The sequence below is a fragment of the Crotalus tigris genome, unplaced genomic scaffold (genome assembly GCF_016545835.1).
Source record: "Crotalus tigris isolate CLP2741 ecotype Arizona unplaced genomic scaffold, ASM1654583v1 scf7180000024361.1375286210:1436186, whole genome shotgun sequence".
Taxonomy (NCBI): domain Eukaryota; kingdom Metazoa; phylum Chordata; class Lepidosauria; order Squamata; family Viperidae; genus Crotalus; species Crotalus tigris.
The window spans coordinates 534,716-561,669 of NW_024100529.1; the positions used below are offsets into that span (position 1 = coordinate 534,716).

A 26,954-nucleotide genomic window follows, 5' to 3' on the forward strand; every position below is an offset into this window, starting at 1 on the left:
AAGCTGGACTAGTCTATTTTAGTAAAAAAATAATAATAATAAAAAAATAGGAGTCTGGTAGCACCTTTTCCAATTAACACATCTTACTCAGACACTGAAACTTTCGTTGCACTTACAGAATCACCAAATTGTATTTTTTGGACTGGCATGTAAGTGTCGACTTTGCATAACATGTTGTGAAAATTGTTCCTCTTTGCTCAATTTATAGATCCGAGGATTGCAGAAAGACAGAAAATGCATTAATTCCGTAAAATAGGCTCGGGATACGTGGTCTGAATGCAATCCGAGGATTGCAGAAAGGCAGAAAATGCATTAATTCCGTAAAATAGGCTCGGGATACGTGGTCTGAATGCAATCACTCTGTTTGTTGGAAAGAATGTAATGGGAATTTCCCTCGTGTAAGCAGACCTAGGGCTGAACAGAATGGACTAATCATGTCTGATTAATTTATTGACAGCATTTCTTTTAGCCACAAAGCCTGCCCCAATATAGATTCAGAGAATTTTCAAGTATAGAATTTGAGAGAGGTTCAACAGAAGAGGAAAAAGGAAGAGAGGGGAAAAAAACCACCATGCTTTTATTTTTATAAAGTGTTTATTAATTTTTTCAGTAGTACTGATTCAACAAACGTGTTGTCTGAGTTTTATCATTCACTAATACAGATTTCATTCCTCATCCTTTATTTCTTTCTCCAGCCATTGATAAAATAACAGGCTTTTAACTTTCTGATGCCAAGAGAGAAGTGGAAGGTGATAAATTAGGAACGGACTTCTTGGTATGCTCAGGAACACGCTGTCAACGCTAGGAGCGTGCAAAACTTAGACGTGGCTGTTTTCAAGAAGGCCAGTTCTAGGTAAACAGCTTAAAAGCAATCTGCATAGTTGGGTTAACTCAGGTTAGCAAGGGAGGATCTGTGGTTGCGCTCAAATCACTGGGGTGGAGCAACCACGGAGTAAAGTTCACGCAGAGGTGAGCTCTGTTTTGGGTATGTTGTACCTTCCTCCTCTTACTCACATCCTGGCAGGCAGAGTCGGTTACAGGAAGTCCTCGACTTACGACCAAAATTGAGCCCAAAATTTCCGTGGCTAAAAAAGACAGTCGTTAAGGCGGGTTTTGCCCCATTTTACGACCTTGCCAGAGATGTTAATCGAATCGCGGCCGTGGTTAAGTTAGCAGCACGGTTGTTAATCGAACCGGGCTTCCCCATTTGACTTTGCTTGTCAGAAGGCCGCAAAAAGTGATCACGTGATCCCGGGTCACTGCAACCGTCATAAGTACATGCCAGTTGCCAAGCATCTGAATTTTGATCACCTGACCACGGAGATGCTGCAACTGTCGTAAGTGTGAAAAACAGTCATAAATCTTTTTTTTTCCCAGTACCATTGTAACTTTGGTCGCTAAACCAATGGTTATAAATCGAGGACTACAGACAGTAGAAAGAATTAATCAGTGGAACAGCTTGCCACCAGAAGTTGTGGGTGCTCCCAACACTGGAGGTCTTTAAGAAGAGACTGCACAGTCACTTGTCTGGAATGGTATAGGGTCTCCTGCTTGAGCAGGGGGTTGGACTAGATGACCTCCAAGTCCCTTCTAACTCTATTCTGATTGCATAGCTTGCCTTCAGAAGTTGTGGGTGCTCCATCACTGGAGGTCTTTAAGAAGAGACGGGACATCCACCTGTCTGAGATGATATAGGGTCTCCTGCTTGAGCAGTGGGTTGGACTAGAAGACCTCTAGGATCTCTGTTCTGATTGATAGACCAGCTGCGATGCCTGTTCACCCCCAGGGAGTGAGGAATGGCTGTGCCTGCTGCAGGATTTGACCAAGGTGGGGTCCTTTTAAAGCAGAATCTCTTTAATCACCCCGAAATTCAGCTTGTTTGGCCTGCTTCTATTTTGTACGTCCCAATGCCCTAAAATCCGGCTGAATCCAGCAATAATTGAAGCGGATCAGTTCCTGCAGCGTTATGTTTCTTCTGCCTTGGGATGGTCATCTGCCCCCCACTCCCCTAAAAAATTCTGATTTTCTGGTGCCAGATCACATTGTGAGGGAAGCTGGGTTGCCAAAGGGAGGATTCCCATGTCGGGTGTTCCCTTCCCTGCGCACGCAGAGGCCGAAAAAGGCTCGGAACTTGTGAAACGGAGAAATGGGAGACAGGAAGGAAGAAGAAAATAAAGGACGTTTACCTAACACAGGGGTAGGCAACCTTGGCTCTTTTATGACTGGTGGACTTCAACTCCCAGAATTCCTGAGCCAACATGGCTCAACTTGGAAACCTCTCCCTTTCCCCTCAGCGTGGCTGGCTCAGGAATTCTGGGAATTGAAGTCCACCAATCATAAAGTAGCCTAGGCCTAGGCCAGAGGTAGGCAACCTTGGCTCTTTTATGACTCGTGGACTTAAACTCCCAGAATTCCTGAGCCAGCATGGGGGAACTTTGGCCCCCTCATGACTTGTGGACTTCAACTCCCAGAATTCTTCAGCCAGCATGATTCAGCTTGGAAACTTTCCCTTTCCCCTCAGCATGGCTGGCTCAGGAATTCTGGGAGTTGAAGTCCACGAGTCATAAAAGAGCCAGGGTGGCCTACCCCTGACCTAACAACATCTAATTTATACAAACATCACACACTGCTCACTCCTGTACTGGTTGTTGTGCCACATTGTCTCAGGGGCAAGTAATCGCCATTTGTAGCCTTCCTTGCTTGCCATCTTCTGATTTGCTTAACAACTGTAAGAATCACTCAGCAACTTTAGAGATTTGCTTAACAACCAGGGTGAAAGAAGCTCGTAAAATGGGGCAAAGCATTCTTAAAAATTGCCTTGCTTAGAAACGTAAATTTTGGCCTCAATTGTGGGTCATAAGTGGAGGACTCCCTGTAACTTGGGGTTATCCCTGAGCTGATTATAATAATAAAAAAGTTGGAAGGGACCTTGGAGGTCATCGAGTCCAACCCCCTGCTCAGGCAGGAAACCCTACATCATTTCAGACAAATGGCTGTCCAGTCTCTTCTTAAAAACTTCCAGCGTTGGAGCATTCATCGCTTCTGGAGGCAGGTTGTTCCACTGGTTAATTGCTCTAACTGACATGAGTTAATACGTGTAATTAATACAGCGGCAAAATGGACCTAATGAAATTTAAATTTAAAAAAGATGTTGAGAGTCTAGAAAGAGTGCAGAGAAGAGCCACAAAGAGGTTCAGGGGACTGGAGGCTAAAACATATAAGGAACAGTTGCTGGAATTGGGTACGTCTAGTCTAATGAAGAGAAGGACAAGGGGGGACAGGATAGCCGAGTTCCAATATCTCAGGGGCTGCCCCAAAGAAGAGGGAATCAAGCTATTCTCCAAAGCGCCGGAAGGCAGGACAAAAAGCAACGGATGGAAACTCATCAAAGAGAGAAGCAACTGATAGAACAATTAACCAGGGGAACAATTTGCCATCAGAAGTTATGGGTGCTCCAACACTGGAGGCTTTTAAGAAGAGATTGGGCAGTCATCTGTCCGGAATGGAATAGGGTTTCCTGCCTGAGCAGGGGGTTGGACTAGATGACCTCCTATGTCTCTTCCAACTTTATTATTATTATTATTGTTACAAACCGCTCCAAATATTAGCATTAAAACCAGCCTGTAAAAACTGGGAAATTAAAAGGAGGCTAAAACATATGAAATATATGTTGCAGGCATTGGGCATGTCTAGTTTAACGAAGAGAAGGACGAGGGGGGGACATGATAGCAGTGTTCCAATATCTCAGGGGCTGCCCCAAAGAAGAGGGAGTCAAGCTCTTCTCCAAAGCACCAGAAGGCAGGACAAGAAACAATGAATGGAAACCAATCAAGGAGAACTAAGCAGGAATTTCCTGATAGACAGAACTGGAAGTTTTCAAGAAGAGACTGGACAAGCATTTGTCTGAAATGGTATAGGGTTTCCTGCTTGAGCAGGGGGTTGGACTAGATGACCTCCAAGGCCCCTTCCTGCTCTGTTATACTACTCTTCTAAACTTTCCTCTCGTTACAGTATTATTGTTGTTGTTGTTGCTACCAAGGCTGCCAGTTGCAAACAAACCAGATGGCTTGTCCCCTCCGTTTTCCTTTTTTTAACAAAACCCATTTATTGTCAATTGTAAAGGCAATTTGCAAGACCAGGTAGCCTGACTGGCGTGTGCAGAAAGTGTGTGTGTGTGTTGGGGGGGGGCAAGTTAGTTGTGAAATTTTAGGCAGGTTGCAGACACAATCCCTGGATTTTGCTGGGGGGGGAGGATGCGAGGCGAAGCAGCAGAAACCTTCTGCTTATGTAAATCCCATTTTTTTCCCCCTGACCTTGTTTAGAATTGGAAGCAGCAACAAACAAAGCCTCTCTTTTGTCTGTTTTCCTTAACTTTTTGTTAAAGCTAATCTCCTTAACAGCAAGGGGGATCATCCGCAATTTGCTGGGTAGTTATTTAACTTACAGAGTGTGTGGGAAAAAGAGAGAGAGAGAGAGAGAGAGAGAGAGAGAGAGAGAGAGAGAGAGAGAGAGAGAGAGAGAGATATTTATTAATACCGTAAAATTAAAAAAAAGTACAAAATAAAATAGTAGGGAAAGTGTAGGGCAGTGGTTCTCAACCTGTGGGTCGGGACCCCATTTGGGGTCGAACGACCATTTCACGGGGGTCGCCAACAACGCAGTCCGCCATTTTTTCCCCCTTTTCCTTAGCTGTGCTACTCCCTTTTATTCTATTGGCTTTTGAAAGCCAATAGAATAGACTCTCTTGAATAGAGTCTAATTCTATTGGCTTTCAAAAGCCAATAGGAATTGTCCAGGCTGTCTCTGTCCTGCTGAGCCCGCCAAAAGTCCCATTCTGCAAATGGTGCTTGACCAATTGAGTAGTCTTCAACTTACGACCGGTTGGGGGTCGTGACATTAAAAAGGTTGAGAACCACTGGTGTAGGGGAAAGGGGAAAAAGAAAGAAAAGGCGTTGACTTCCAATCTCTTTGGTGCAGTAGACTTAAGATAATAGCATCAAACTTCAACTTTTTTACTTTTACACAATAGTATCAACTCGCCCTTTCTGTAACCACAAAACTATCTAATCGGTAAAACCCAAAATAGAAGATTCATTTTTTTTTAACCACCTCGAGCACAAAGTCCAGAAGCGGTTTCCAATTAGAAACAAAAGTCATTCTGTGTGTTGGGTTGGTTTTTTTTTTTTTTTTTTTTGTCTTTAATCAAAGCAGTCAGTTTAGCCATCAATCTTTGCAGCCATTTGTCCATTGGGGGGAACCAAAGCGTCTTTTAATTTGGGGGCATTAAAGTAATCTTGCTTTACCAGTACTTTTGAGCGGGGACAATTTTTGTGAAAAAAAAAAAAATCACGCTGCTGTTGAAGGAAAAGTCTTCATCATCGTTCAGTCCAAGCCGGGGATAAACAAACATGGAGACTGCTTTAGAAAGAACGTTGCACTTTATTAAAGAGGAGAGCCAGACAGAAAGATGGCTCTGAAAGAAAAGAGAGAGAGAGCACATGTAGGGAGTGGGTTTTTATACCCTCTGGAGTCTTTTGTTTGGAGTTGTTCCGGTGGCATGAACTTTGACCTGAGTCTGGGTGTGCCCTTTGGCATCTGTGGGTTAAACCTATTATGTCCTGTTTTAGAGTTTGGGTGGGGTATGTAGATTTTAGGTGTCTTCTTAATCTTCTAGCTGGGGGCTTCCTGGATTATTTACATTGCATTTCTACAGAGCTGGTTTCTGCTTGGGGGAGGGAGACTTGGGGCTATTAAGAAAAACTGGGCCTGCTTTTCTGCCTCTTTAAGATCCTTTGAGGAAATATATTTTTGTGCCCTTTTAATATTTCCTTCTCCGGGGGGGGGGGCTGACTTCCCACCCTGGCAATTGGGTTTACGACCGTTTCCTTAGGCTCAAATCGAGGTCGAACCGACGTAAAACGGGATGAAAGCATGCTAGCTTAAATTAACCTAAGGTCTGCGATGAAAATGCCTGCCCACGGTGGGTAAAATATCAGAGCTCTGATTTTAAACTTACTTATTTATTTATTTTTGTAAGCAAAAATAGGTAGTCCTCGACCTACGACCACAACCGAGCCCCAGATTTCTGCTGTTAAGTGACGCATTTGTTAAGTGAATTTGGCCCCATTGTACGATCTTTCTTGCCTCCGTTGTTAAGTTAGTCAGCCGGGTTGTTAAGCGAATCTGGCTTACCCACTGATTTGGCTTATCAGAAGGCTGCAAGAGGGGATCGCCGTCATAAATGTGAGTTAGTTGCCCAGCCTTCTGAATTTTGATCACGCGATCGTGGGGATGCTGGTCACTAAGTTGAGGACTGCCTGTATTTGACAGTCATTGTGCATGTGTTTAAGGCAGTGGTTCTCAACCTTTCTAATGCCGTGACCCCTAATACAGTTCCCCATGTTGTGGTGACCCCCAACCACTTATACATCACCGGGTGCCAGGGGCATGGCCAAAGAAAAGGGGAAAAAATGGCGGACAGCCTTGTTTGGCGACCCCCGTGAAATGGTCGTTCGACCCCAAATGGGGTCCCGACCCACAGGTTGAGAACCACTGGTTTAAGGTCTTTGTGTGTCCTTGAGGTCAAAGGGTTGAGGTGAAAAGATGGGGTTAATTATGTTGTTAATGGCTGATCTGTAGGGAAAAAAAATACAGAAAGCAGATTTTTCCTCAGTTCCTTCTTTACTAAGACCAACTAAATAGCTTGGAGGCTGAGATAAGATAAGATAACCTTTATTGTCATTTTTGTATGAAGGTGGGGGCGAAGGGGAGAGAGAAACCCTTTGCCGACTATCTATCCCTCCCTTCAGTTTTTTTCCCCCTTCTTTTTCTTTGTTGACTCTCATCATTTCTGGAGATTGAAGAAGGCGGTGAGCCCTCCATTCCCCATAAATGTAAATGCAGTTTGAGCAGGACAGTTATTACATAATAAAGTCATTTAATTGCAGCCCTGCTCAGACGGAGGAGATTTATGGATCTGGAAAACGGAGTCTTTTATTGGGCATGAGGATTAAGGGATACTAAAGCCTGTAATAACCACAATGTTGTTATCTTTTTCCACCTTTTTTTCTTTCTTTCTTCCCTTTGTCCATTTTTACGGTTTATTCTTTCCCCAGTTTCTTGCCCTCCGAACACCTGCCGGAGTCTGGCTGTTCTGCGATTTCTTTTCCTGCTACAGTATGGGCAGTCCTCGCTTAATGACCGTTGATTAGCCATCGTTTGAAGTTGTGAAAGACCTTTCCTCAAAGGAGATTTGACAGCCATCTAAATCACAATTACTTGACCCTGGAAATGGTGTGACGGTCATTTTAAGGGAGGATCGGAAATTATCTTTTTTGTTTTTTTAGAATTATTGTAACTTTGAATGGTCGATAAACAGTCGTAACTTGGGGACTAGTCTTTGAATTGCAACAGTTCGTTTCGTGTCCATTTGGAGTTAGAACAGCACTGGAAAAAAGTGACTTATGATCGTTTTTCACCCTTATGACCGGTGCAGCGTCCCCGTGGTCGCGTAATCAAAATTCAGACGCTTGGCAACTGACTCATATTTATGACAGTTGCAGTGTCCCGGTGTCCTGTGATCCCCTTTTACGACCTTCTGACAAGCAAAGTCAATGGGGAAGACGGATTCACTTAACAACTGGGTTACTACCGTGGTTCCCCAAAAGTAAGGCCTATACCAGGGGCAGGCAAGCTTGGTTCTTTTATGACTCGTGGACTTCAACTCCCAGAATTCCTGAGCCAGCATGGGGGAACTATGGCCCCTTCGTGACTCGTGGACTTCAACTCCCAGAATTCCTGAGCCAGCATGGGGGAACTATGGTCCCTTCATGACTCGTGGACTTCAATTCCCAGAATTCCTGAGCCAGCCATGCTGAGGGGAAAGGGAGAGGTTTCCATGCTGAGCCAGGCTGGCTCGGAATTCTGGGAGTTGAAGTCCACGAGTCATAAAAGAGCCAAGGTTGCCTACCCCTGGCCTACACCAACAATAAACCCTAGCTTGATTTGCAGCCAGGCCTCTCCTCGCCAGCCCACTTCTTCTGAGGCCTCGTCTACAGCCAGGCCTGCATTTCTCAGTCACGGGGCTTTCTGGAAGATTTTTGCAGCGAAGAACTGAGCTATGGATTCAATCCCTACTTTGCTTCTGCAAGACCTAGCAGCCGAGCACCGAGTTATAGATTGAATCCATAGCTCGGTATTCGGCTGCTTAGGACTTCTGGAAAGGCCTGACTGCTAAATGCAGGCCTGAATGCAGCTGCAGAACTTCGGCCCCAGAAGAAGTGGTCCAGCTGGGTGGGGCTGTGAGTGCCAGAGGTGAGGTAAGGCCTACCCTGAAAATAAGACCTGGTGCCTCTTTTGGAGGCCCAAAAAAAAGGCCCAGTCTTATTTTCAGGGACATACAGTAACATAACAATTGCAAAGAAAAGTCGTAAAATGGGGCAGAACTCACTTAACAGCGGTCTTGCTTAGTGACTGAAATTTGGGGCTCAATTGGGCTCATAAGTCGAGGACTAAGTTCTATCCATTTCTGTGGAAATTGGCAAAATATCTTAGTAATTAAAAAAAACCCTCAAAACCCCTCCAATTGCTGGCCACACAACTGTGCAGAGAAGAGCAACAAAGATGATCAGGGGACTGGAGGTTAAAAGATATGAAGAACAGTTGCAAGAACTGGGTATGTCTAGTAGTTTAATGAAAAGAAGGACGAGGGCTGACATGATAGCAGTCTTCCAATATCTCAGGGGCTCCCCCAAAGAAGAGGGAATCAAGCTATTTTCCAAAGCACCAGAAGGCAGGACAAGAAACAACGGATGGAAACTAATCAAGGAGAGAAGCAACCTAGAACTATCTAAGAAAAAGATTTCCTGACACTGAGAGCAATTAACCAGTGGAGCAACCTGCCTCCAGAAGTTGTGAATGTTCCAACGCTGGATGTTTTAAGAAGAGACTGGACAGCCATTTGTCTGAAATAGTGTAGGGTTTCCTGCCTGAGCAGGGGGTTGGACTAGATGACCTCCAAGGTCCCTTCCAACTCAGTTATTCTGTTAGTCTTCTGTTAGTCGGACCTGCCTGTTTAGTTGCTCCCTTCTCTACCGTCTCTAGCTTAGCAGGTCTCCAAAGCTGAATTCCCCACATAAATTTCCTCCCAGCCATTCTGTCTCCTTTTTCACTTCTTGGTAATTTAGAATTTAAAAAAAATCCCCCGCTCCTCAGTCATCGTCCTCTTTGGGAGAGTCCTGGAAATCAGACTATAGAAAAGTCAGATAAAGAGCCGCCTTAAGTTGTGAAACACATCGCAGGGAAGTTAAACCTTTATCATCGGAATAAGAAATAGGTACCGAAAGCTCAGGGGAAGTTTAAAAGAAGCTCACTTCTTTCAAAAAAGGAGGAAGAGGAATTCTAAAATAGGCCTTTCAGACAGAAAATAATTGTAAAGGGGAGTTCGTGATTAAAAACCCACTCATTTCTCCATGCCTAAGTTAGAAGGTGGGGTGACACCAGTTTCGGAAATAACCGTACAGGAAGTCCTTGTCTTAACAACAGTTTGATTAGTGACCATTCAAAGTACTGAAAACAATGTGACATGACCATTTTTCACACTTATGACCGTTGCAGCCTCCTCGGGGTCACGTGATGAAAATTTAGACGTGTGGCAACTGACTCGTACTTATGGCAGTTGCAGCGTCCCGGGATCACGTGATCCCCTTTTATAATAATAATAATAACAACAACAACAAATTCGCTATTAGTCAATTGCAAAAGGCGGCCTTACTAGGAACTGCTTCCATCCTGCAACGATACCTGTAATACCATCAAACATCCACATCTGCCTATCCCAGGTCCTGGGTAAGGACTCGATAGGTAGACAAAATGCCAAATCCAGTCTGAACATCTGGCTGACTGTGCGATGTTCCATAATAATAATAATAATAATGTTGGAAGGGACCTTGGAGGTCATCTAGTCCAACCCCCTGTTCAGGCAGGAAACCCTATACCACAGGTCAGCAACCTGCGGCTCCGGAGCCGCATGCGGCTCTTTGAGCCTTCCCCGGTGGCTCCCAGCCTCCTCTGCCTTTGCAGAGAGAGACAGAGACAGAGAGAGGCAATTGCGCTTCTCTCTCTCTCTCTCTCTCTCTCTCTCTCTCTCTCTCTCTCTGTGTGTGTGTGTGTGTGTGTGTGTGTTTGTGTGTGTGTGTGTGTGTGTGTGTGTAAAAGATTGCACTCACAGCCTTCTCCGAGGAGCTGAAAAGCTTTCTGGACGGAGCTCCTCCCTTTGCTGCGTCTCTGTAGGAAGCAGGAAGCAGGAAGGGCAGGAGAGAGCTAGCTAGCCCAGCTAGGCTGACTCAGGAATTCTGGGAGTTGAAGTCCATGAGTCATAAAAGAGACGAGGTTGCTTACCCTGAGCTTGTTGGACAACAGCTTGAAGCTTGCCAGGTGAGCAGCAGATAGGAGAGAGAGAGAGAAAGGGAGAGAGGGAGGGAGGGAGGGAGAGAGAGAGAGGAAAGAGAGAGAGAGAAAGAAAGAGAGTGTGGGAAGAGGAGTGGCAGGCAGACCAAGGGCAGATAGAGAGGGAGAGAGAGAGAGACAGACAGAGAGAGAGAGACCCTTTTGACATCTAAAATGAAGATAACACTGCATATATCCTTTTTTTACCTGTATGTGTATGTATGTGTATATATATATATGTGTGTGTGTGTGTATGTGTGTATACATACATATACACACTCACACACATATATACAAACACACAAACACACACACACACCTATAATAAAGGTAAAAAAGGATATATGCAGTGTTATCTTCATTTTAGATATCAAAAGGATTTTGCGGCTCCCGGTGTTTTGTTTTTGGTGGGAAACGGATCCAAGTGGCTCTTTGAGTGTTTTGGGTTGCCTACCCCTGCCCTATATCATTGATGGCAAACTTTTCAGAGACCGAGTGCCCCAAAACTGGCCCCTCCCAGCCACCCCCACCTGCCCCTGCTCTGCCTCCCACCCCTGCCCCCTCCACCCCAGCTCTGCCGCGACCCGCAGGGCCATCCATCGCCTCTACGGCCTGCCGCAGACCACCCAGGCAGCCCAGCAGTGTTATGGCAGCCACGCCTTCCACCTGCCCCCCGCAGCATCAACTGCGCATGACAGGGCGCAAGGGCGGAGTCATGTCCCTGCTACCCGGCTGCCATGTCCTTGGCTGCACTGCTCCGCGTGGGCCATGCTCGAGGGCGACTCTCTTCCGGGGGGCTGCTGGTGAGGATGGGGCCATGGGGGGAGGCGGGGCTGGGGCGATGGTGCGAGTGCCCACAGAGAGGGCTCTGAATGCCACCTCTGGCACCCGTGCCATAAGCTCGCCACCACTGCCCTATACCATTTCGGACAAATGGCTGTCCAGTCTCTTCTTAAAAACTTCCAGTGTTGGAGCATTCACCGCTTCTGGAGGCAGGTTGTTCCACTGGTTAATTGTCCTCACTGTCAGGAAGTTTCTCCTTAGTTCCAGGTTGCTTCTCTCCTTGATTAGTTTCCATCTGTTGCTTCTTGTCCTTCCTTCAGACCAGTGGTTCTCAACCTTTTTATACCGGCGACCCCGGTCGTAAGCACGCGCCGCGCATGTGTGGTGCCGCCCCCTACGCCGGCTGAGGCATAGCCGGCAAGGGGCGGCGGCAGGCAGGGCAACCACCGGCTGGGCCACCAGCTGGCCCAGCCCAAGGCAGGTAAGGCACCCGCCAGCAACCCTCCCTGCGCCCGCCTGCCTCCCACCTCCCACCCCTGGCCCTCTTTTACTTACTTTTAATAGTTGCTCAGCAGGGAGGGAAGCTTTCCAGAAAGTTCGCCTTGCAGCATCGTTTGCAGACTGGGGCTTTTGGTGGGCTCAGCAGGGCAGAGACAGCCTGAACAATTCCTATTGGCTTTTGAAAGCCAATAGAATTAGACTCTATTCAAGAGGGTCTATTCTATTGGCTTTCAAAAGCCAATAGAATAAGAGGGAGTAGGAGAGCTAAGGAAAAGGGGAAAAAATGGCGGAAAAAATAGCGGATCGCGTTGTTTGGCGACCCCCGTGAAATGGTCGTTCGACCCCAAGGTTGAGAACCGCTGCTTCAGACACTTTGGAGAATAGCTTGACTCCCTCTTCTTTGTGGCAGCCCCTGAGAGATTGGAAGGCTGCTATCAGGTCCTCCCTGGTCCTTCTCTTCATTAAACTAAACATACCCAATTCCAGCAGCCGTATGTTTTAGCCTCCAGTCCCCTAATCATCTTTGTTGCTTTTCTCTGTACTCTTTCTAGAGTCTCAACCTCTTTTTTACACCTTGGGGACCAAGACTGGATGCAGGATTCCAAGTGTGGCTTTACCAAGGCCTTGTAAAGTGGTATTTAACACTTCACGTGACCTTCTAACAAGCAAAGTCAAGGTGTGGGGGGGGGAGAGAAATCCAGATTCACTTCAACAACTAATGACTGAAGTGATTCACTTAATATCTGTGGCAAGGTAGGTTACAAAATGGCGTACTTAACAACCGTCTTGCTTAGCACCAGTAATGGCTGGCTCAACTGTAGTTGTAAATTGAGGATGGACCCGTAGGGGAAATTGAGGAACCTGGAAGATGTGCGGACTTCAACTCCCAGAATTCCTGGCTGGGGACTTCTGGGAGTTGAAGTCCACACGTTTTCAAGTGGGCCAGGTTGGGAAACACTGCCTTAGAGAAAAAGGGGAAACAACGTTGAGGTAAAACATTATCTATTGTTTTTCTTCCTTCTCCTTTTACAGGTTTCGTGGTGGGTCAGGCAGGTTTATACCAATCCCTGGCGATGTTCTTGGTGGCCTACTTCATCATCGGTATGACAGTGCTGTCGGTGTGTGCCATCTCTACCAACGGGGCTCTGGATGCTGGCGGGGCCTACTGTATCCTTCGCACACAAAGCCCCAAATTGTTCAAAACAGCCATTCCCCCCAGTGGTGAGATTCAGCCGGTTCGCACCACTTCGGCAGAACTGGTAGCTAATTTTTGGTTGCCCAGAGTGGACTTCCGGAAGTGGCATCCACGCAGAGAACTGGTTGTTGACATATTTGAATCCCATCACTCCTTCCTTCCTTCCTCCCTCCCTCCCTCCCTCCCTCCCTCCCTCCCTTCCAGTAGTAGGATTCAGGCAGTTCGCACCACTTTGGCAGAACCGGTAGCTAATTTTTGGTTGCCCAGGCCCAGAATCGACTTCTGGAAGTGGCATCCATGCAGAGAACCGGTTGTTGACATATTTGAATCATTCCTTCCTTCCTTCCTTCCTTCCTCCTTCCTTCCTTCCTTCCTTCCTCCCTCCCTCCCTCCCTCCCTCCCTCCCTCCCGGTGGTAGGATTCAGGCAGATCGCACCACTTCGGCAGAACTGGTAGCTAATTTTTGGTTGCCCAGGCCCAGAATGATCTTCCGGAAGTGGCATCCATGCAGAGAACTGGTTGTTGACATATTTGAATCCCACCACTCCTACCTTCCTTCCTTCCTCCCTCCCTCCCTCCCTTTGTCTATGGAGAATCTCCATAGACAAAGGTTGGGATTCTCACCTGACAGGGAATGGGGAACCCCAATTTCTCCCCTTCCTGGTCTCCCCAAGGTAGCGACATTCTTTAGTCCTTGACCCGCTTGGCACAGACATGATCAGCCGGGCATTGGGCCCCGAATTCGGTGGAAGCATCGGCATCATGTTCTTCTTTGCCAATGTTTGCGGCAGTGCCCTCTACATCTTGGGCCTGGTGGAGGCCGTGATGGATGACTTTGGCAGCCCAGCAGGTGAGAAAGGCTCGGCTAAGGCAGCCCATTATGAAATCCTGACAAACACATTTGATGATGATGATGATGTTGGCAGGGACCTTGGAGGTCATCTAGTCTAACCCCCCGCTCTGGCAGGAGACCCTGTATATCATTTCAGACCAATAATTGTCCAGTCTCTTCTGAAAAAGTTCCAGTGTTGGAGCATTCACCGCTTCTGGAGACAGGTTGTTCCACTGGTTAATTGTTCTGTCAGGAAATTTCTCCTTAATTCTAGGTTGCTTCTCTCTGTTGTGATTCCTCGCCAGCTGGTGGATCCGGCAGCTGAGTCTGAGGACTCAAATGAGGAGGAAGGGCCTGGAGTGACATCAGAGTCAGAGGAAGGCTCTGAGGAGCTCCAAGACTTACAGTCGGACGAGGAGCCTGGCCCCTCTACTCGTGCTCAGGCTGAGACACAGCTATACTGGGAGCCTGAGTTGGACTGTGATGAAGAACAGCTGGGGCAAATCCCCGATGCACGAATGTGCAGGAAAGAGAAGCGAGTAGGACAGAGGAATGCAATGGGGCAGCTCCAAAGGCAAAGGAGAAGGCATTAGGAAGCCACGCCTGGGCTGAGTTATAAAAGGGAAGTGTGGGAGGTGCTGGTTGTCAAAGGCAACCATTCGTGTTGAGAATCGAGTTTCTGTGGATTGTGTGTTTTTTTGCCTTGGACAGTGACTCAGGTCTGTGAGAATAAAAAGGGCTGGTTTTTTTTTTTTTTTTTTTTTTTGTGGTTCCTGCCTGTTTCTTGGAAGAGGGGTGAGCATAACCAGGACTCACGTAGGCTGGGACAGAACACTCTCCTTGATCAGTTTCCATTCCGTTGCTCCTTGTCCTGCTTTCAGATGCTTTGGAGAATAGCTTGACTCCCTCTCCTTTTTGATGAAAAGGTCTTAGGGTTTCATCAACGGCTGCCCTTTTCACCAGACACAAAAACGGTTTAACGTATGGAAACGTCTGCCTTTTCCTCAAATTACGTTCGAAGTGTTGGCCGTCACAAATGAACACGGCTTTCCTCCAGATTCCCAGAATCGAGAGATTTGTAAGAACACGGAAAAAAAGAGGCGTGACTAGAGAGCTTGTCTAGTCCAGGGGCTTCCAAACCTGTCAACTTTAAGACTTGTGGATTTCAACTCCCAGAATTCCTCAGCCAGCATGGCTGGCTGAGGAATTCTGGGAGTTGAAGTCCACAAGTCTTAAAGTTGACAAGTTTGGAGACCCCCTAGTTTAGTCTAACGAAGAGCAACTTTCCAATTTGATAGCTATCTTCCAATATTTTAAGGGGGCTGCCTCCAAGGAGAGGGGGTCAACCTATTCTCCAAAGCATGATAAAGAAGCAACGGGTGGAAACTAATCAAGGAGAGAAGCAACCTAGAACTAAGGAAAAAATTCCTGACAATTAGAACAATTAATCAACGGAACGACTTGCCTCCAGAAGTTGCGGGTGCTCCAACACTGGAGGTTTTTAAGAAATTAGATAACTATTGGTCTTAAATAGTGTAGGGCAGTGATGGCGAACCTTTTAGGGACCGAGTGCCCAAACTGCAATCCAAAACTCACTTATGCATCGTCGGGTGCTAGGTGGGTTTGGCCAATTGGGTAGGCGTGGCTGCGGTCATAACAGCAGACTGGGTGGGACTAAAAAGTTCAATCAATCAATTCCAACTTTGCAAGATCTTCTTTTTTCCCGCAAGAAGTTGAAATTGACTGATAGATTGAACCTTTTTTTTTTTTTTTGTACACGGCAGCGGAAGGCTAAAGCAAAAAGGTTTTATAAAACCCAGCTGAAGGCCTCGGACTGGGGGGACGGTGCGTGTGCCCACAGAGAGGGCTCTGAGTGCCACCTCTGGCACCCGTGCCATAGGTTCGCCACCACTGGTGTAGGGTCTTCTCCTTGGGGGCGTTGCGGTGATTCAGAGGTTAAGATGCTGGGATTGTCGGCTTGAAAGTCAGCAGCTCGGGTTCGAGACCCAAGTGCCAAGCAACGGGGTGAGTTCCCATCCTCGCCCCAGCTCCTACCAATTTAGCAGGTCAAAAACATGCAAATGTGAGTAGATAAACAGGTACCACTTTGTTGGGAAGGTAACAGAGCTCCAGGATGTCATGCGGGTCACCTGACCGCGGAAATGTCTTCAGAGAGCGCTGGCTCAGTGGCCTTGAAACAGACATGAGCACCACCCCCTAGGTGTAGCTAGGGCTAGCGGAGTAAAATCCAAAGAGTCTCCTTTGTACCTTCTCCTTGAGCAGGGGTTGGACTAGAAGACCTCCGAGGTCCCCTCCAACTGTGTTATTCTGACAGCCTAGGTCGGGATAGGCAACCTTGGCTCTTTTATGACTCGTGGACTTCAACTCCCAGAATTCCTGAGCCAGCCATGCTGAGGGGAAAGGGAGAGGTTTCCAAGCTGAGCCATGCTGGCTCAGGAATTCTGGGAGTTGAAGTCCACAAGTCATGAAGGGGCCATAATTTCCCTCATGCTGGCTGAGGAATTCTGGGAGTTGAAGTCTGCAAGTCACGAAGGGGCCATAGTTTCCCCAATGCTGGCTCAGGAATTCTGGGAGTTGAAGTCCACAAGTCATAAAAGAGCCAAGGTTGCCTACCCCGTCCTAGGACATTAGAGATGTAGTTTTCTTTACATGCGCTGTGTTCATTGGCAAATGTGTTTTAATAGCACTTTAAAAAAAAGTTATATTTGAACAGAGACAACAGCAAAATAAAGAAGTGGATAAGATTGCAGAAGTGAGAATGCAAGGCTTCCTTTTCTCTTGGCAAGGCTGGGATTGCTTTCCTAGTCTGGGGAATTGCCAGCATATGGCCAGACTCTTGTCCAACGTGGAAAGCCAAGGAGATGTTATTTACAAATGGACAATGGGAAATTAACGGGGTGGAAGGCCAAGGATCTGTCGGGTGAGGGTAGGGGAAGTCCCTTGCACGCTGTTCCATATTTTTTATTTTCCTTGTGTAATTGACATGCAGCTTGCTGTTTGAATGGCTCCAGGCTACTTGCAAGGGAACAGTAGAGCCAGCGTGAAAAGCTATCAGACACAAGCAGGGTTTTGGATTAGGGGAAGTTGAATAATATTCCAGGATTTAGGTAGATAAATCTCTTTTGAGCCTCTTTGTAAGCTGTAATAGAGAACAGGTTAGTTTAAACTGGCCAACATGGGGAGCAGGCTTCAACATCAATAACCAGCATGCTCTCTCTCTCTCTCTCTCTCTCTCTCTCTCTCTCTCTCTCTCTCTCTCTCTCTCTCTCTCTCTCTCTCTCTCTCTGTGTGTGTGTGTGTGTATGTGTGAGAGAGAGAGAGAGAGAGAGAGAATAAAGAAAGAAGACAGGAGAGAGAAGAGGGAAGAGAGGAGAGAGAAGAAAGAGAAACGACAGAAGAGAGAGCAGAGAGAAGACAAAAGAGGAGAGAGAAAGAAAGGAGAGAAAAGACGAGACAAGAGGGAGAAGAGAGAGGAGAGAAGAAAAGACAAGAGAGAAGACAAGAAAGGAGAGAAGACAGAAAAGACAAAGAAGAAAGAGGAGAAAAAGAAGAGAGGAAAGAGAGAAGACAGAGAGGAGAGAGAGAAGAAAGATGAGAGAGAGAGCAGAGAGAAGACAAGGGAGGAGAGAAGACAGAGAGAAAGAAGACAAGAGAAGAAAGAGGAGAAAGAAGAGAGAGAAGATAGAGGAGGAAGAAGACAAGACAGAGGAGGGAGAAGAGAGAGAAGAAAGAGAAGACAGAGCAGAGAGAAGACAAGAGAGGAAGAGAAGACAGAAAGAAGACAAGAAAGAGGAGAGAAAAAGAAGAGAGGAAAGAAGACTAGAGAGAGCAGAGAAGATGAGAGAGAAGACAGAAAGGAGAAAGAAAGGAGAGAGAAGACAAGGGAGAAGACAAGACAGGAGGGAGAAGGGAGAGGAGAGAGAAGAAAGAGAAGACAAGAGAGAGAGAGCAGAGAGAAGACAAGAGAGGAAGAGAAGACAGAAAGAAGACAAGAAAGGAGAGAAAAAGAAGAGAGAAGAGAGCAGAGAAAATAGGAGAGAGAAGACAGAAAGAAGAGAAGAGAAAGAAAGAAGACAGGAGGGAGAAGAGAGGAGAGAGAGAAGACAAGAGAGGAGAGAGAAGACAGAGAAAGAAGACAGAGAAGAAAGGAGAGAGAAAGAAGAGAGGAGGGAGAAGAGAGAGAGAGAGAGAAGAGAGAGGAGTGTAAAAGGCACACAAGGATAGAGAGCAGAGACTCCAGAAGTGTAAAAGGTCTGCATCTTCCTTCCCCCCTCCCCAAATCTGTGCAAATCTCTGTCTTCCAATCCACTTGACAAGTATTTTTTCCCAAAGGAGGATGCTACACAGGGCATTAGAAGATGCTCCTGGTATCTTTACCTGATTTGTCAGGCCAGCGTAAGGATCGTACCTCTGTGATGCTTAAGCCATTATTTCAGTGTTTTTCAAAATCGGCCCCTTTAAGAGGGGTGGACTTCAACTCCCAGAATTCCCCAGCCAGCAGTGGTAGAGTTCCTAAGATTGAGGCACATTGGTCCAGAGACAGGAAAGAAGCAGGAGAAAGAAACGGAAAGTAACCCCGCCTCAATTTGGTTTAGTATAAAATGGGACAGCAGTAAACTTGGGTCAGGCTTTGAAGAGTCTGTTAGCCCTGGCTGGCTGGGGGATTCTGGGAGTTGAAGTCCACACTTCTCAAAACAGCCAATTTTGAAAAACACTGCTCTGTTTGCTTCTGAGTCCTCCAAAGGAATTCTGGGTTTTTGTGAGAGCCAGAAGGCAGGGAGGGAGCAGTGACTCCGTGCTGGTGTATGTGTGTGTGAAATCTAACAGAGAAGAGCAACTTAAGAGGATTAAAGGACCTAGAGCAGGGGGAGGCAACCTTGGCTCTTTTATGACTCGTGGACTTCAACTCCCAGAATTCCTGAGTCAGCCATGCTGAGGGGAAAGGGAGAGGTTTCCAAGCTGAGCCAGGCTGGCTCAGGAATTCTGGGAGTTGAAGTCCACCAGTCATGAAGGGACCATAGTTCCCCCACGCTGGCTCAGGAATTCTGGGAGTTGAAGTCCACGAGTCATGAAGGGGCCATAGTTCCCCCATGCTGGCTGAGGAATTCTGGGAGTTCCACGAGTCATAAGAGAGCCAAGGTTGCCTACCCCTGCCCTAGAGACTGAAACATAATGAAGAACAGTTGCAAAAGAGCTGTGGTGGTGCAGTGGTTAGAATCCAGTACTGCAGGCTCACTCCCTGCTCACTCCAGGAGTTCGATCCTGACCGACTCAAGGTTGACTGAGCCTTCCGCCTTCCGAGGGTCGATAAAATGAGAACCCAGATTGTTGGGAGCAAATAGGCTGACTCTGTACACCGCTTAGAGAGGGCTGTCAAGCATTGTGAAGCGGTATATAAGTCTTAAGTGCTTTGGCTATGGCTAGTCTAGAGAAAAGAACGACTGGGGGGGGGGCGACATGATAGTATTCCAGTATTTGAGGGGCTCCCACAAAGAGGAAGGGGAGGTCAACCTATTCTGCAAAACGCCAGAGGGCAGGACAAAAAACAATGGGTGGAAACTAAGCAAGGAGAGAAGCAACCTGGAATTAAAGAGAAACTTCCTAACAGTAAGGACAATCAACCAGTGGAACAGCTTGCCACCAGAAGTTGTGGGTGCTCCATCACTGGAGGTTTTTAAGAAGAGACCGGACAGCCACTTGTCTCAGATGGTAGGTTCTCCTGCTTGAGCGGGGGGGCTGGACTGGAAGTCCTCCAAGGTCCCTTCCAGCTTTTGTTGTATTGTATTGTATTGTATTGTATTGTATTGTATTGTATTGTATTCTATTCTATTCTATTCTATTCTATTCTATTCTATTCTATTCTATTCTATCGCATTGCACTCTACTCTACTCTATTCTACTCTATTCTAAACCCAGTTTTTGTCTACCATACGCAGAGGGGACTATTGGGTCGGCCACACAGGTCCTGCCCCGCGGTTATTGGTTTGACCTCCTGTATGCCACGGTCCTCCTGTTCCTGTGTCTTCTTGTCTGCCTTGTGGGCGCCGGCATCTACGCTAAGGCCACCTTCCTCATCTTCCTCATCGTCATGGTGGTGCTGGGCACAGTCTGCCTCAGCTTCTTTGTCGTGAGCGTCCAGGTCGTGCGGCTTCCCGCCATCAGGGACGGCAATCACACCGAACTCGTCAACGCGTCCTTCACCGGATTCAAACTCAGCACCCTCCTGGATAATCTGCATGGTGAGTTGGGGGGGGGGAGACTCTTCTGGACTCTTCTGACTTGAAGGCCACATCGTGGAACGGTCACAAAACGGATGCTTGTAAGTTGAGGACTACCTGTACAGCCAGGCAACCATCCATTTAGCGACCGTTTGAAGTTATGGCGACCTTGAAAAAAGTGGCTTACAACATGCGTTTCACACTTGCATCCATTGCATCAACCCCCCCCCCGGGTCACGTGATCAAAATTCGGATGCTTGGGGACTGGTTCATATTTGTGACGGTTGCAGCGTCCCGGGCCTGTCACGCGATCCCCTTTTGCGACCTTTCTCACAAGCAAAGTCAATGAGGGAAGCCGGATTCATTTAACATGTTACTAACGGAAGAACTACAGTGATTCACTTAGCGACTGTGGCAAGAAAGGTCGTTAAATGGGGCAAAAATCACTTAACTGTCTCAGCAGCAGCTCTTTTGGGGCCCCGTTGTGGCCATACATTGAGGGCTACGGTGTACAAGATTACAGTTGGCCAACCTGGCTTTCCGTGGCCGGCTGCAGTTATCCCACATTGAACAGGTCAGTTTATCCCTGTAACCCCCTTTGAAGCTTGCAAAGGGCCCTGTGAAAGTCTGACACGTCGGCCATTTTTAAAACACTGGTTTTTAACGGGGATGACCGCTTGGGAGGGGTGGCCTGGCTAATGCCACTTGGCTAACTTTAAGCCAAGGATTTCTGAAAAAGTCAGATTTCTTTAGGAAAGAAGGCTTGTTTTTAAACCCTGATTGCTGCAGCTGGAAGCCCCTAGCTCTTTGTTTCTCAACAATTTTGAGATGAGTGGACTTCAACTCCCAGCATTCCCCAGCCAGCAGGTGCTGGCTGGGAAACGCTGGGAGTTGAAGTCCACTCATAACGTCAAAGTTGAGAAACACTGACCTAAATTAACTGTGAAGTGAACAAACCTAAGGCATTTTGCTGCCTAAAAAAAATAGGGTTAGGCCAGGAGTAGGCAACCTGGGCTCTTTTATGACTCGTGGACTTCAACTCCCAGAATTCCTGAGCCAGCATGGCTCAGCTTGGAAACTTTTCTCTTTCCCCTCAGCACGGCTGGCTCAGGAATTCTGGGAGTTGAAGTCCACGAGTCATAAAAGAGCCAAAGTTGCCTACCCTTATATAGGCTCTCCTGCTTGAGCAGGGGGCTGGACTAGAAGACCTCAAAGGTTCCTTCCAGGATAGGATTCTATGAATTCAGATCATTTATAGGGGAAAATGTGAGTCCCAGAGAAGCACCGTTCAGGCTGAGGAAGAGTCTAGAACAGGGGTAGGCCACCTTCGCTCTTTTATGACTCGTGGACTTCAACTCCCAGAATTCCTGAGCCAGCATGGGGGAACTACGGCCCCCTCATGACTTGTGGACTTCAACTCCCAGAATTCCTCAGCCAGCATGACTCAGCTTGGAAACCTTTCCCTTTCCCCTCAGCATGGCTGGCTCAGGAATTCTGGGAGTTGAAGTCCACGAGTCATAAAAGACCCCAGGTTGCCTACCCCTGGGCTAGTCTATCTTGGGAAAGCAATTCACTCTTTTCCAACTACGGGTAGTAAATCCTCTACTTACAACAGCTTATTTAGTGACCAAAGTTATAATGATACTGAAGAAAGTTATGACTGTTCTCACAGTTACGACCCTTGCAGCATTCCCCCATGGTCACGTGATCAATATTCCGACGCTTGGCAACTGACTCATGTTTATGACGAGTTGCAGTGTCTCTGGGTCACTCCGATCCCCTTTTGTGTCGTTCTGACACGCAAAGTCAATGGGGAAAGCCGGATTCACTTCACAGCCGTCGTTACTAACTTAACGACAGCAGTGATTCCCTTCCCAGCTGTGGCAAGAAAGGTCATAAAACGGGGCAAACTGTCACTTAACCAATGTCTCCCTTAGCAGTTAGAAATGTTGGGCCTTAATTGTGGTCGTAAGTTGAGGACAGCCCTATATATATGTACAATCAAGTGTTTACAAAATGGAATTCGGGATGACAATTCCCTCCTTCTGCAGAGAGGAGGGGGTCCTCTACATCTGACGGAGCAGCTCCTCGGTCGCTAAATGAGGAAGACTTTTGTTTTTAGGGAGCCAAAGGACCCCACCCTGCTTTTTTTTTCATCCTTGTTGTGGCAACTTAGGGTGTGTTGACCATTCTGCTTTACACTGTCCTTTTGTAGCGGACTACAGCGTCGACTACACAACTGGCCATCTGATGAGCTTCAGCACTGTCTTTGCTGTCATGTTCAACGGCTGCACGGGAATCATGGCTGGGTCGAACATGTCAGGTGTGTGGGAATGCGCCGGGTGGGAAGGGAAGGATGGGGAGCGGGCAAGGTCGAGGCCCTGGAGGATGCCTCCTTTCGATTGGGGTGCTCCTTGATCAAAGTCTCCCCTCATTCCAGGCGATCTCAAGCGGCCCAGCTATTCCATTCCTCGGGGCACCATCATGGCCGTGATGTTCACCTACATTGTGTACAATTTGCTGGCTGTTCTCCTCAGCTGCACCTGCGACAGGTAGGTGGTGGACCGTCCACCAGGGGGCGCACGTATTCTACCGCAATTCTATGTGAGGGGGGGGGAAAAAATCCTCTCAGAAGCGTGGACTTCAACTCCCCTGCGCTGGCTGGGGAATTCTGGGAGTTGAAGTCCAAACACTGTTCTAAATCTTTAAAGAGTTCACTCTGGCACAGGTAGTCCTCAATTTATCACTATCGTTGAGCCTGCAGTGTTGGTAGTAAGTCATGGTGGTCCTTAAGCAGGTTACTGCCCGGCGGTGCCTGGTTTTACGACCTTTTCTGTGGTGGTCATAAAGCGAACCCATTGTTCCCCAAGGGCAATTTTCATCAGAAGCCGGACATAAGCACCAGGTTTTGGCAAAAGTGTCGTGAATTGTGGTCACCCGCTTGGCAACTGGCTCCTATTTATGACGGCTGCAGTGCCCTGGGGTCACGTGATCCTGTTTGAGACCTTCTGACAAGCCATGTCCATGGGGAAGCCAGATTCACTTAACAGCCTTGTTACTCACTTAACAACTGCAATTATTCAGCTAACAATTAGGGCAAAGAAAGGTCATAAAACGGGGCAAAATTCACTTCACAAGTGTATCGCTTAGCCGTGGAAATTTGGGGGTTCGAGTGCTGTCGTAAGTTGAGGATTATCCAAAACTTTTTTGGGGGATCCGTTGCGGTTCTGAAGTGTTGCGATGTGGCCAGCTATATAATTCGAGGACTACCCACGTTGATACTTGAAGCGGCTCTGACTTCGTACTTCCAGTGACAATCCTAGTGAAGGGAAAGTCACATCTGACACCGCTCCACAGGCAAAGGAACGGGGACAACAACGTGCTGAAGCTGTTCCAGGATAGACTCATGTAGATTTTTCTGTTCCTTAAGGCATCTTCCTACTTGTTGGTCAGCCAAGATGGTTTGAAGCTAGTGGCATTTGGGTAATAAAATTAAAGGTGCCTGAGGTTTGTTTCCAAAAAAAGCCTCTGCTCTTGGAAAGGTAGCCTGTCGAGAAAAGCATTTTTCTTAATGAGCTGCTTTTCTTCTGCTCCTCCCTCCCTCCTTTTTCCTTTTTTTCTTTCTCTTTTTCCTTCTTTCCTCCTTCCCTCCCTCCCTCCATTCCTACCTTCCTTCTTTCCTCCCTCCCTCCCTCCGTTCCTTCCTTCTTTCCTCTCTCCCTCCCTCCCTCCTTCCCTCCCTTCCTTCCTTCTTTCCTCCCTCCCTCCTTCCCTTCCTTCTTTCCTCCTTCCCTCCCTCCCTTCCTTCCTCCCTCCCTCCCTTCCCCTTTTTCTCCCTCCCTCCTTCTCTTCCCCCTTTTTACTTCTTTCCTCCCTCCCCCTTTTCCTTCGTTTCATCCTACCCTTCCCCCTTTTTCCTTCCTTCTTCCCCCTTTCCTTTCTTTCCTCTCCCTTTTTCTTTCCTTACTCCTTCCCTCCCTTTTTCCTTCCTCCCTCCCTTCTCCCTCCCCCTCCTCCTGTCTTTCTTGCTTGCTTGCTTGCTTGCCTACCTGCTTTCTTTCTTTCTTTCTTTCTTTCTTTCTTTCTTCCTTCCTTCCTTCCTTCCTTCCTCCCTCCCTCCCTCCCTCCCTCCCTCCTTCTTTCTTCCTTCCTTCCTTCCTTCCTTCCTTCCTTCCTTCCTTCCTTCCTTCCTTCCTTCCTTCCTTCCTTCCTTCCTTCCTTCCTTCCTTCCACATCAAAAGATATAGAACCCTCCATTCAAATGCCTGCTCCCATGCTGCTCATTTTCCTCTTATCCACCTCTCTTCCTTTTTGGTCTTAAAACAGCCACTCTTATTTCATTTGGAAATCAAATTGCTTGCGCTGAGTTCCATCAAATCAGGGCTCTGGGTATAAAAGGCCCCATGCTGTGTCCTTCAATTGGCTGGCTCAAATGAATAATCCAGTTCTAATCCGCCTGTCTTTTATCAGCCTAGTTCAGAAGTTTCCCAGTGTTGGAATTAACTCTGAATTTCAGAACTTGGGTGAGGGAGTTTTCTGCTTTTAGATCCGCGTTTCCCAAACTAGCCATTTTAAGACAGGTGGACTTCAGCTCCCAGAATACCCCACGCTGGCTGAGGAATTCTGGGAATCGAAGTCTGTTATGATATTTAAATGTAGTAGCTGGAGCAGTGAAGAGTTGTACAGCGAGCAAGAACACCCAGTTATAGCTGATTGGTTGGAGAGTGCTGGCCCCTGCCTCCTGCATGAGGCAATCTGCGCTGTGATTGGTTGCTGGGGGTGTGGAGGGGGAGTTTCCCTTTTTTCCCCCCCCCGCTCTTTTTTTTTTGTCTGTGTGTGTGTGCCCTATGTACTCTGTGATTTACCTCACGATGCTCCTGTTTACCTCACTATCTTCCTTGCCTTTATGTATCGATGTAAAATACATTTATTTATAAAAAACCACAAGTTTGTGCCGGCGTCTCTTGAGTTCATTTGGACCCCTCCTGCGCAATTTCCCTGACAAAGCCCACATATCTTAAAATGTTACTGTTGGGAAACACAGAAGAGGACGATTTAAGAGAGGAGGCATGTGGAGGATTTGCAAAATCTCCCTGAAATGGGCATTGCGGATGAATTGGGACAGACATTGCTTGCTTTCATCACCGGTCAAACATGGTTGTGTAGTTTCCCGTTGTGATAGTCAAAACAATTCAGTTGCATTCTTTAATCCAGGTGCCTAATACAACTACGGTAGCCTTTTTGAACTTAACAGCCACAATCGAAACCCAAACCTTTGTGGCTAGCTGAGACATTTGCTAAATATAGCTCTTGCCTCATTTTACGACTTTCTTGTCACGGTTGTTAAGTGAATCTCTGTAGTTAAGTTGTTGAATGAACCTGGCTTCCTCATTGACTTTGCTTGTCAGAAGGTCACAAAAGGGGGTCACATGACCCCAGGACGCTACAACGGTCGTAAATATGAGTCAATGGCAAAATTGTCTGAATTTTGATCATGTGACTGTGGGGATGATGCAAAGGCCGTAAGTGTGAAAAACGGTCATAAGTCACTTTTTTTTCCAGTGCCGTTGTAACTTCGAACGGTCAGTAAACGAACTCTTGTAAATCGAGGACTGCCTGTAGATGGAAAAGAGTGAATTGCTTTCCCAAGACAAACCAGCCCTGTTTTGTTTAGGTAGCAAAGTGCCTTAGGTTAGTTCACATCATGGTTAATTTAGGTCAGTGTTTTTCAACCATGGCAACTTTAAGATGAGTGACTTCAACTCCCAGCATTCCCCTGCTGGCTGGGGAATGCTGGGAGTTGAAGTCCACTCATCTTAAAGTTGCCACGCTTGAGAAACACTGAACTTAGGGCAGTGGTTCTCAACCTGTGGGTCGGGACCCCATTTGGGGTCGAACGACCATTTCACGGGGGTCGCCAAACAACGCAGTCCGCCATTTTTTTCCCCCTTTTCCTTAGCTGTGCTACTCCCTTTTATTCTATTGGCTTTTGAAAGCCAATAGAATAGACTCTCTTGAATAGAGTCTAATTCTATTGGCTTTCAAAAGCCAATAGGAATTGTCCAGGCTGTCTCTGCCCTGCTGAGCCCGCCAAAAGTCCCATTCTGCTGCACCAGTTGAGTAGTCCTCGACTTATGACCAGTTGAGTAGTCCTCGACTTATGACCGGTTGGGGGTCGCGGCATTAAAAAGGTTGAGAACCACTGGCTTAGGGGCTTCCAGCTGCAGCTATCAGGGTTAAAAACTAGCCATCTTTCCTAAAGAAGTCTGATTTTTTTTTTCTCCCCCAGAAATCCTTGGCAGAAGGTCAGCCAAGAAATCATCCCAGGCCAACTTTCCCCTAAAAAGCCAGCCAATTAAAAATGGCCAAAGCCTCACAATTTCCCAAGCCCCTTTGCAACTTCTATGCCAGTTGCGGCCTTGTGTGATGATGCATGGCTGGCTGGGGAATTCTGGGAGTTGAAGTCCAGGTCTCTTAAAAGTGGCCATGGTTGAGGAAGCCTGTCCTAAAAACCATCCATCTCATTTTCCCACTTCCTGATTCCCCCCCTCCCCCTCTTGGTCTTCTAAAACCACCTGGGAAAAACCAGGCCATTGAGCCCTCCCTCTTGGTGCAGGAGTCCATATTAAGGCCTCCAGTACAAATGTTGGTCCAGGTCCTGCTTAATCCCACCCAGAGAATGGAAACCCGCCTTCCTGTTGATTGATTCCAGCATCAACACACACACACACACACACACACACACACACACACACACAACAACAATGGATGGAAACTAAACAAGGAGGGAAGCAACCTGGAATTAAGGAGAGACTTCCTAACAGTGAGGACAATTAAACAGTGGAACCATTTGCCTCTAGAAATTGTGGGTGCTCCAACACTGGAGGTTTTTAAGAAGAGACTGGACAGCCATTGTCTGAAATGGTATAGGGCAAGGGTAGGCAACCTTGGCTCTTTT

General features: G+C 47.2%; 1 protein-coding gene across 1 annotated transcript in view; it reads left to right on the forward strand.

Annotated features, from left to right (window-relative positions):
- Window positions 1-26,954, forward strand: part of LOC120300864 (solute carrier family 12 member 9-like) — a 114,505-nt gene that overhangs the window by 12,807 nt on the left and 74,744 nt on the right. The window contains exons 2-6 of the mRNA XM_039327391.1: window positions 12,763-12,897; window positions 13,638-13,775; window positions 19,715-20,017; window positions 22,212-22,319; window positions 22,437-22,548. Coding sequence (XP_039183325.1) covers window positions 12,763-12,897; window positions 13,638-13,775; window positions 19,715-20,017; window positions 22,212-22,319; window positions 22,437-22,548 — 796 coding nt within the window. The remainder of the gene's footprint in view (window positions 1-12,762; window positions 12,898-13,637; window positions 13,776-19,714; window positions 20,018-22,211; window positions 22,320-22,436; window positions 22,549-26,954) is intronic.